Source organism: Condylura cristata, unplaced genomic scaffold, assembly GCF_000260355.1.
Source record: "Condylura cristata isolate star-nosed mole 26May11 unplaced genomic scaffold, ConCri1.0 scaffold00008, whole genome shotgun sequence".
Classification (NCBI taxonomy): domain Eukaryota; kingdom Metazoa; phylum Chordata; class Mammalia; order Eulipotyphla; family Talpidae; genus Condylura; species Condylura cristata.
Genome location: NW_004567109.1, coordinates 20,483,187 through 20,493,102, shown reverse-complemented (window position 1 = coordinate 20,493,102; position 9,916 = coordinate 20,483,187). Strand labels below are relative to the sequence as shown.

General features: G+C 52.6%; 1 protein-coding gene across 1 annotated transcript in view; it reads right to left on the bottom strand.

The window, feature by feature from the left end:
* MACF1 (microtubule-actin crosslinking factor 1) overlaps positions 1-9,836 on the bottom strand; it is a 297,509-nt gene extending 287,673 nt beyond the window's left edge. Inside the window, exons 1-2 of the mRNA XM_004678829.2 lie at positions 9,793-9,836; positions 6,942-7,202 (exon numbers count right to left, since the gene is read on the bottom strand). Of these exons, the coding sequence (XP_004678886.1) occupies positions 6,942-7,161 (220 nt within the window). The 5' untranslated portion in view covers positions 7,162-7,202; positions 9,793-9,836. The remainder of the gene's footprint in view (positions 1-6,941; positions 7,203-9,792) is intronic.
* Between the last annotated feature and the right edge of the window lie 80 nt (positions 9,837-9,916).

Here is a 9,916-nt window from a genome sequence, read left to right as displayed (position 1 = left end):
AGATTTCTGCTTCTTTTCTAAGGTTCCAATCAAATGTTCCCACTGCTCTAATCTAAGTGTGGAGGCAAGATTAGGGGAGCGCTCTCCTCAGAGCTCCCCTAATCTGGGCCACCGTGTGTGCAGCTCATGCTGCTTTCTTTCTTTCTTTCTTTCTTTTTTTTTTAAAGATTTATTTATTTATGCATACAGAACTAGGGTACAGGACAGAGGTGGGGGGGGGGTTGGGAGTGAGAGAATTCACCAGAGACAGAGTGAAGAGCAGAACAAGCAAACTGACAAAGTACATGGCTGAGGGTAGCCGCAGGTGGGGTCAGGAGAGGTCTGCTGCGCCTTGTAGGTCATCTCCAGGGCCAGGGATCGAACCCATGCTGCAATGGCTGAGGCTAGCTTTGCAGTGCTGTGCTCTAACCCATTGCACCACCAGGAAGGTCCTCACACTGCTTTCTAATTAGCTTCACTAGCTGCAGTGGGGTGCTACAGCCCTGTCTGAGCTTAGCATGAAGCATTCTTAGAAACATTTGTTAAATGACCAAGTGCATGGTCAGAGAATGAACAAAGGGATGAATGAAAACATTTGTAAATTAGTGAAAAGTGTGTGATATTAATGAGAATAGCTAATATGTGCCAAGGGCGCATATGTGGCAGGTCTGGAGCAGATATCTCCCTCCACTATCTCATTAATCCACCCTGCAAGATTCTGCATGTGGCACTCTTATTCCCAATATTTATCTGAGAGAAAGTGAGGTTCAGTAAGGTTAGTAACTTCCCAGAGTCACCCAACTGGTAATAGATGGAACTGGGGGTCCAGCTAATACCCAAAACTATTTGCTTAAGCAAACAAATGGGAGAGTGAGCAAATGAGGAAAAGAACAAAGGGAAAATGAGCCTAGAAGGACATGGCCAGAGACACCCACTGGGGATCCAAGTAGAATCTTCACTGACCACTGATCCTTCTAGGGTAAGGGTGAGACAAGAACTGTGAACAGAAACTTTAGCCCATAATCACTCTTCAAGTTACAGGGAATTCCAAAGCTTCTCTGCAGCAATAACCTAGGTCTGAGTGGAGATTCCAGGTAGGAAGCGTGCCAGTTCTGCTCCTGCAGGAGAGCCAAGGCAGAGCCAGGAAGTTGGCCAGCTTCTATCTGACAGGTGGCAACAGGCAGACCAAATCACGGAGGTCCTAGCCACAGCAACAGACCAGGCTTTGGAGGGCTCTTTGCAGACAGTGGGCTTTAATATTCACATCCACATATGTACACAGCCCTTTCCCAGGGGGACTACTGACAGAAGAGATGAGTGTAGCCCCAGATCCTCGGCTGCTAAGGGCATCTAATCTCTAATCCCATGAAGTGAGAAGCGCCAGCCTTCTGCAGCCCCCAAATTAACCAGCCTTCCCCCACGCTCCTAACTTGTCTTTGGCTGTTCCAGAACAGAAAGTCATATGAGTCAGACTGCGATTCGCCACCCTTCTCCATGTCACCTGGGAAGTCTCTAGAAAAGCATGATGGGAAACTACCAGCACCTTGCAATGCGGCAACCGCTTTCCCTCACCAGCTGGAATCCCACAGGGACCCTGAGCCCAGAGAAAGGACAGCTTGGCTGCCTTTCCTGCTGCCTGCACAGAATTCTGCCCACGTGGTTATTTTCTATCCCTGCAGCTAATGTGACCCAGATTTACTTTCAAAGAGCTAGGGCTGAGCTGGTGGTATGTGCTACAATTCATTCTGCCCCACTTTCAGAGGACTCTCTCTTGTTCATCTCTCCTGCTATTGAAGCCAAATTCCAGGGCAGAACCATGGACTCTAAGGATACTGCCAGGAAGAAGCAGAGGAAGGGGGTAGACCAGCTCTCCTGAGCAAAGCTGGAAGAGCCCCAAAGTAAGAAGGTTGCTGGCTCTGTAGTAAGAGTCCCAGTGATTTGTTTCTGGGTCTCCAATTCCCACCTCTTTCTTCCCTCCCAGAGTTTGGGGGGTGGGGGGAGGGGGATACAAATCCAGCTGCTCACTGACAAAGCCCTGGAGTGAACAAGAGAAAGGATGCAGTTAGTGCCCTGGGCCCCTTCCTTGCTCTCCTGGAAAACTGCTGGCTTCCTGGAGTGGTGCTGCTTCTTCCAGTTGTCCAGGAGCTAAAGGAAATGACACTGCTAAGTGCAGTAACAGGCACATAAACTTGTGTTTGTCTAGCACATTCTGATTCTCATTCAGTGATTAGTCAAAGCACAAGCTTCTGAGAAGTGAAGTCTTTTGCTTATGCTTTCTGACTCCACGGTGCCTGGACATAGCTGGGGTTAAATGCATTTCTTTACAGAATGAATTAACAAGCCAGAGGAATCCTCTCAGAGCCTCCATCCTGGAGGAGAGAAACCACACAGAAGAGCAGGCTCCTTCTTCTGACCAGGCAGGTGCTTAGTTAGGGCTGTCTGCCCAGGGCATGGCCTTGAGTGAGGCCAGCAGCTGTGCTTCAGCCTGAGGCAGGAGTCACACCAGCATCCCAGCTGCATTTCACAGCCCTCCTTGAGTCGCCAGGTTCTCGAGCTGTGCTCACAGAGTGAGACCTTGGACAACACCGGGAAGGGTAGGACAGGACCCCTGACTACAGATCTGGCAGCGGGAATGTTCCTGGAGCAATGAACTTTAATAGAAGGCCACCAGAAACAAGTCTGGGTAGAAATACAACTGCTGTCTGACTGGAGAGATCAGGAAAGGTTTTGGGGAGACCACATTGGAGCAGCTTGGGGTGATGATTTCATCAGAACCTTTAGCCCTGGGTCCCCTTAGCCCTGCTCCTCCCTTTTGCTAACAGTGCAGTATAGAAACAGGCACATTAATGTGTGTTTTCTAGCACATTCTGAATGTAATTAATTTTTCCCTTCTCAACTACACTGAGCTCTACAAAGAAGGGGGTCACATTTTCTGCCAACTTTGAACATCAATGTCAAGGAAACGGAGGGGCCTGAATACGTACGAGACACCTGATCAACAGGTGGACGATGAGTCCCTCCTGCAGCCAGCCCAGCCTCTAGTACAACGTGATCCCTTCTTCCAGATACTTTACTGCCCTCTGCAGGAAATTTTTCATAAATAAACAAATCTACAATGACAGTGTGAATGGCAGTCCTCTGGGCTCACCGTCCCCCACTCACCACAAGCCCTGAGGGGCTTGTGTACCCCAAGGGGTACAGACTTCTTTCTCTCCTCTTTTCTACCCTGTGGGGCTGCTGAAGTAACTTCCCCAGCTCTCATTTCCTTGCTATTCCCCACCAATGAGTAATGATTGTGCTATTACTCTCCACAAACAGAGTCAGTGAGGAAGAGGTGAAGTTCCCTAGATCTTTGTCTTTGCCTTTCTCTGGAGGTCAGAGTTTTGAGGCTTCACCCCAAAATGGCCAGAAGGGCTCAGGTGGCTCAGGTGGCTATTTAGACTGTCACCTGCAGAAGATAAAGGCCAGCCTGGCAGTCAGGTGTTGCCTAAGGAAATGGAAATAGCAATGTACTTGGTGTGAGATGATCTGGTCTACCAGTCCCGTGCATGATTACAAGCAAGTCCTTTAAACACTCTGGGCCTCAGGTCCTAACACTTGTCCAAACTACCACGCAGTTATGATGAAATCTCTATGTAAATACAAGGCCGATGCAAGAATTCTCAGTACTGACTCTCCTCTACTTCACTGTGGCTGAGCTTTGGAAATTGGGAATAGGACTGGCGAAAAAGAGAGAGAGAATAGAGAGAAAGGAGAAGGATGGAAAGAACTACACTACAGCACGCGGGGAGCCCCAGAACCTGTTTGGACACGGTAGCCTGAGGTCAGCAGGTTTCTGGGTCCCAAGACACCCCTCCACTCTGATATATGCAGGTCACAGCAGGCGTTCACATTCAGGCCTCTCCAATGCAGAGGGGCTCTGATATCTGCTCAGAACCACATGGAGCTGGGAGAGGGGGAGGTATTTGCTGAGACTGATTCAGTTCCCACCCCCCAACTGGGCTTCATGACCCAGACCCAGAGGGAGGAGGAGACGGCACAGGCCACAGCTGGCCGCCAGCGTGACTGACTCCATTTCCTCTCAGAATGAAAGTTCTAAATCAGACCATTTCAGAGCACCCAGGGTCTCCCAGACACACCCTCCTATATCTCACAGGAAGCAGTCCCCGCAAAAGTGAGGCTGCCTTTTTTCTTTACTCTGGTAATGCCCCCGCCACATTCTAAAATCACAGGGAGCTGTCAGCCAGGCCCTGAAACAGCAGTCCCGCCTTGCTGCCTCTTCTCTTCTCTCCTGCGAACGCAACACGCCCAGCTGCAGTGCACAAGTTATTTTTAACCATGGCAGTCTCCCCATTTTCACCCTCAAGGACCCAGCCCCCTCCTCAAGACAGTCACTTGACAGTGTCAGGCCGGAAACACAGTGCAGCACCTGCTGTCCTCAGGCTCCATGGACATAACAACTGGACAAGGGGACTTTGCTTGGCGATTAAGCCCCTTGAGTCCACTCCACTTCTGTTGTAGGCTCACAATGCTAGACAGCAGGCAAACCATCCCGGGGGCCTCCTCAGAGAAGACTGGAAGGGGAAATCATCAGAAAGGAACCTAGAAGCAGCATGTGTGCTGGGGGGTGGGGCAGAGCAGACACGGAAGTGGGAGGAAGCCTCTGCTCTGCTCCTGGCGGGGATGCAGGGTTGAGAGTCCAGAGGCCCCTCGCTCAGGGCCTTCAGACGTAGGGACAGATAAGCCCTCCCGCATCCCAGGGACAGCTCTGAGAACTCTGCTAACTGGCTGCTGCCACAGGCCCAAAGGTCTGCAGAAAGAAGGAAGAGGCCGTGCTCAGGGTTCCCTATTGCCTACCAGTTCAAACTCCAGCCCATCTTCCAAGTCCTCCTTGGAAGCCCCACCCCTCTGAAATCATTTCCTGATTTCTAGAACCCACTTCACCCTCTCTCTGTCTGGCTTCCCACGGCCGCCCAGCCTGTTCCTGGATCGCAATCTGTCTCATATCCTCTGACACTGCTCACATTCACTCGTCGTCAGTGCCGTTTGGTGTCCAACACGCACAAGGCCCTGTGCTTGCAGCTGTGGGGTAGAAGTGAAAGCAAGACACAGCCCCGAATTGCTAACAGTCCTGAGGGAGTGACAGGCACCCCTGGGATAACTGCCATACTGTACAAGGGAACACAGAGGAGAGAAAAGTATGAATAAGAGAGCGGAGGAGGGAGCTTTGGATACCACAGGGGGCATTAGGGACAGAGGAGGCGGCACTTAGAAGAGGAAGGGGGGTTCCCAGCACCTTGCAGTGAACAAAGGCAAAGCAGGCCGGTCTGTTCCTACAAAGATGCACATCTCTGGAGGTCAAAGTGCAGGCGGGTGCTGGCTCATGGTGGCAGTGGGGGTGTTGAAGGTGAAGCTGAAGAGGAGTTCAGGGCCTGATTTTGATGGCATTTATGACAGACTCTTATTCCACAAGCCAAAGAAGGTTCATCAGCAGCTGAGGAACAGGATCAGGGCTGCATTTTAGAACAAATTTCTAAATTTTGTGGAGGGAAGGGGGTAAGACTGGAAAGGGGAGGACCATTCGGTGGTGATCGGAAGGTCCAGGTGAGAGATGAAAATTAGAGGGGTCAGCACTTCTTGAGCCACTCAGAAGAGGTGGCAGGACAGGCCTTGGTGATGGATTGACAGTGGATGATGTGTCGAGGAGTCAGCTGCAGGTGCTGCTTTACCTAACTTTCTATCTGCACCCTGACACATGTTTACTGAGGTACTGAGCTCACCCCCACAGCTATTCTAAAAGACTGAGGCAGAAGCAGCAGAGCGAGAACTGCAGAAAGCTCCCCTTTCCTGGGCCCAAACCTCAGGGGGTTCTGTGTGCTCCTGCTGGTGGATTAAGTTCCTGGCCACTCTCCTGAAGACCTTCATTATCTCGAGGCTGTCCTGCCGTCCTGCACAGGCAAAAATCTTAAATGAGGAAAGTGAGGCTGAAACAGTGTAAAACATGGACCTGGACCCCCCCTGGTGGTGCAGGGGGTTAAACCGCAGCACTATGAAGCTAGTAGCTGTAGCCACTTTGGCATGAGTTCGATTCCTGGCTAGGGAGCTGACCCACATGACTCAGCAGACCTCTCCTGTTTCACCCGCTGCTCCCCTCAACAGTGTGTTTCACTCAATCTGCCTGTTCTGCTCCCCAATTTGTCTCTGGTGAATCCTCTCACCCCCTGCACCTCTGACCTTTACCTCAGGTCTTGTATGCATAAATAAATACATCTTTTTAAAAAAGAGAGAGAGAGAGAGAGAGAGAGAGAGAGAGAGAGAGAGAGAGAGAGAGAAATGGACCCAGAGCCTCAGAGCTGGTTGGTGGCAGGGTTCCCCAGACTCCAAATCTCTGCACTGCTGCCTGGCACAGGAGAGGAGAGCACCCCACTGCAGAAAGGAGGAAGGCACACCCAGCCTGAGGCAGGACGTGAATGCAAGGAAATCACAAGAGTCAAATGTTACTATTCAAGATGTCCACTGCAACATTCCTAGGATGGCAAAAACTGAACAGGATTTAACAAACTATGAAACATTCCATGGCCTTTAACAAGGTCACGATAAGGCAAAAGATACAACATGGAAAATCTTGTTGATATAAGAGCAGGTGCAGAAAGTCGGACCCAGAATGGTTGTAAGCCATGAAGGGAACCCCATGAAAATCTAACTGCCTGGGTTTGACGAGGGCAGGGAAGAAGACGCAAAACTGAACACAGGGCTCTCGCCAGGAAGTAGGGCGGCAGATTTTGCTCATTCAAATTTTTCTTTAATGTTAATTCACCATCTTTGCAATAGTATTAACACCAAATTGGATTCCAGCTGGTGTGTCAGGGAGCCCTGAGGAGGGCCCCTCCGCTCCCCATCCTCAGTGTCCGGGCACCCTCTCCCCTCAGCATGGCGCCCAGCTCACTTGCAGCCTCTCTTACCAGCAACTCTGACCACAGCACGCTCGGCAGGGTCCAGCACCGAATCCTGGCTCTTCCTCTTTTTCTGTTCATGCAGTGGCAGGTTCCAGGGTAAGGTGTCCCCAGGGGGACAGGGAGACAGGCTCCCTGACCGCTCACTTCTGTAGGACCTCTCGCTCCGGCATGAGCGCTCACTCCGGCAGGACCGCTCACTGAGCGTTTCTTCATCTGAGGAAGACATGGCTCAGGCAGGCACTGCAGCGGGGGCCTGGGAGGGGTGACCTGGAGGAGAGAGGGGTGCATGTGAACAGATCAAAGGTGCACCTGTGGAACACTGGGGCTTGGGAGGCAGAGATTCTAGTCCTGGTTCTGCCACTAACTCTTACCTCTATGAACCTCAGTTTCTTCATCTGGAAAATGGGGTGATGATATATGGTAAAACTAATTCACAGAGTTTGGGGGAAATCACATGTGACTATGTCTGAAAATCTTAAAACACTATGTAGAAGTTAGTTGTTATTACTAGTAACCTTTATTAGGTACATTTGTCTCACAAAATTCTGTGAGAATTCTACCCCACCACTTACTAGCTGTATGACCCTGGGGAAGCCACTTAGCTTTGTTGAGCTCCACCTTCCTCCACAAATCCTACAAAATGGACGATGGTGGCACCTAACCTCACAGGGTGTCTGCAAGGAATAGGTGAGACCCTCCATGTGAAGCACTTAACACTGCCTGGTGTCCCAAAAGCACTAAATAAACAGCAGCTATTATTACATCCCTGTTCTATTTACTTCCAAGGAGTGGTATAAGGATAAAATAGGGCAACAGATGGGAAGTATTTGCAAAAAACCAAAGTATGATCTTAATGGCAGGCATGCAGTAAAAGCGCGAGTGAGATTTCTCCCCTTCTGTCTCTGGCAGATATACTAGAAAAAGCTAAACTTGAAGTAAGACAGACCTAAGCAGAAGTTCTAGTTTGGTCACTTACAATTGGTGTGATCTGGGGCAAGTCACTTCACCTGAGACTCACTTTCCTCATCTGCAAAATGGGGGTAATATTTCACCTTAGAGGGCATTTTAGAACACAGTGAAATGCAAATGTAATACTGACTGGCACCTTGCATGACACATGACAGGCATCACATAGATAAAATGTTCATTTGCTTATTCCCAGGGCTGTGGTGGGAATGACACAGAAGTGGGAGAGGCAGTACAGAAAGTCAGATTTTCTGGTCAGTTTAGCAAGTAGAGAGATCTGAATGGAAACACAATCATTCTGGGACCAGCTGGGTTCCACCAGTCAGACTGGGCAGCCTTCCCTCAGCCAGGTCAAGCTTTCTCCCCAGAACCATCTGTTCCACAGGGCCCACCACCCCCAACAGCCTTTTCAGAGCCTGATGGCACATGCCAACAGCTACCAGCCTCTCTGCAGGTGTCAAATCCTGAATAAGACAGCAGCTCTCACTTTAGCTCTAAGATCCTGGGAAAGGAAGGAGAATGTCAATTCTCTTAGGGGGAAACCTGCACACAGCGATGTGGACAGTGGGTGGCCCGAAGTGGCTGGATACTACAGGTTTCTGGGCAGCGTTTCTCCTGGATTCTGGGCATGTCAACCCGGAGGGCAGCAATGGTCAGAGACAGCCTCCTGGGCCACTGGCACATGTCCACCACAGGCACAGAGTGCACAGAGATAACAAAAGAAACATCAAACTGTGCAGGAGGCCTCTAGCAGGTTCCGGCAGACAGATCAGCCCTGCCAGGGCACCTCCTGTGGCAGCAGCGTTTGGGCCTCTTCCCATGCAACATCAAGAAGGAATTCAGCCACAGAAGGCAGTAAGGAAAGGACCCAGGTCCTGGCACACGTTTGCTCTTTATCCTTACACTTACCCCTCCCCCCGCGACCTTCGAGTGCCCATCTCCCATTTCTTATAGGCAGGCCTGGTGCTTAAGTGACTGTCCCCACCTGGGGAAACTGAAGCCGTGCTTCCACCCGAATCCTCTGCCCGGGATTCGGGTAAGCGCCCCTCCTCTCAGACCACCTGGTTCATCCAGTACCGCCCATTCCTTCCCCAAGACGCCCATTTTACTACAAAGGCCGGTTCCTCCAAGGCTTCCTCCCTGGGAAGTCGTCCCTCTTGGGCTCTAGCCCTGTCAGTCTTTCGACCCTCACTAACACCTGTTTGACCTCAGGGCTCTCGCCCCACCCCTTCGGCACCTGAGTCACTCCATCAATCCCGATTCACTGGAGCGCGCGCCCACGTCCCCAACCCCCTCCGAAGGCCGCAGGCTGGGTCCGCGACAGGCACCTCACCAGGGGCTCTCCGTCTGCGACCCTCGCCCACGTCGCCACCTCTCCCATTCCTAGGTCGGGGAGGGGCGCGCCCGCGAGCCAGGGGCGACAAGGGTGGGTCTGCGCGCTCGCCTTGCGCGGCTGACAAAGAGCCGGGCCGCGCCACGCAGACGCGCTACCGGGGACCGAGCGTGTGCCCGGGCGGGCGACCGAGACCTGGGGCCCAGGAGCGGCCATCCCCTACCAGCCCTGCCCGCTCGCGCAGGTCTCTCGCCCGGTCCGGGAGGGCTCGCCGGCCGGCTTTCCGGCAGAACACGCCTCCCTTTGGCTCCGGCAGCGCCCGCCGAGGGGAAACCCCGGCTCCTAGCGCCGGGCGCGCCAGGTGACGGCCGCGGGCGCTGCAGGTGCGAGGCCCAGACAGCCCATGCCGCGCCTGTCAACCCGTCTTCCGGGCACCACCCGCCACCCAAGGCTCGGGCGCGGCCGCCCTGCGCCCTCAAGTACCGCGCCCCGGCCGCCACGGTGCACCCCGCGCAGTCAGGCGGGAGCCTGCGTCCAGCATCCAGCCCTGCGCCTTACCCTGGGAGCCGGAGGAGGGGAAGACCAGCCGGCCGCAGCAGCGAAGGGAGCGGCGGCGGGCGCGCCCCAGATGGAGCGCAGTGGAGGGGAGCACAGCACAGACGAGGGGAGCGGCTCCCACAAT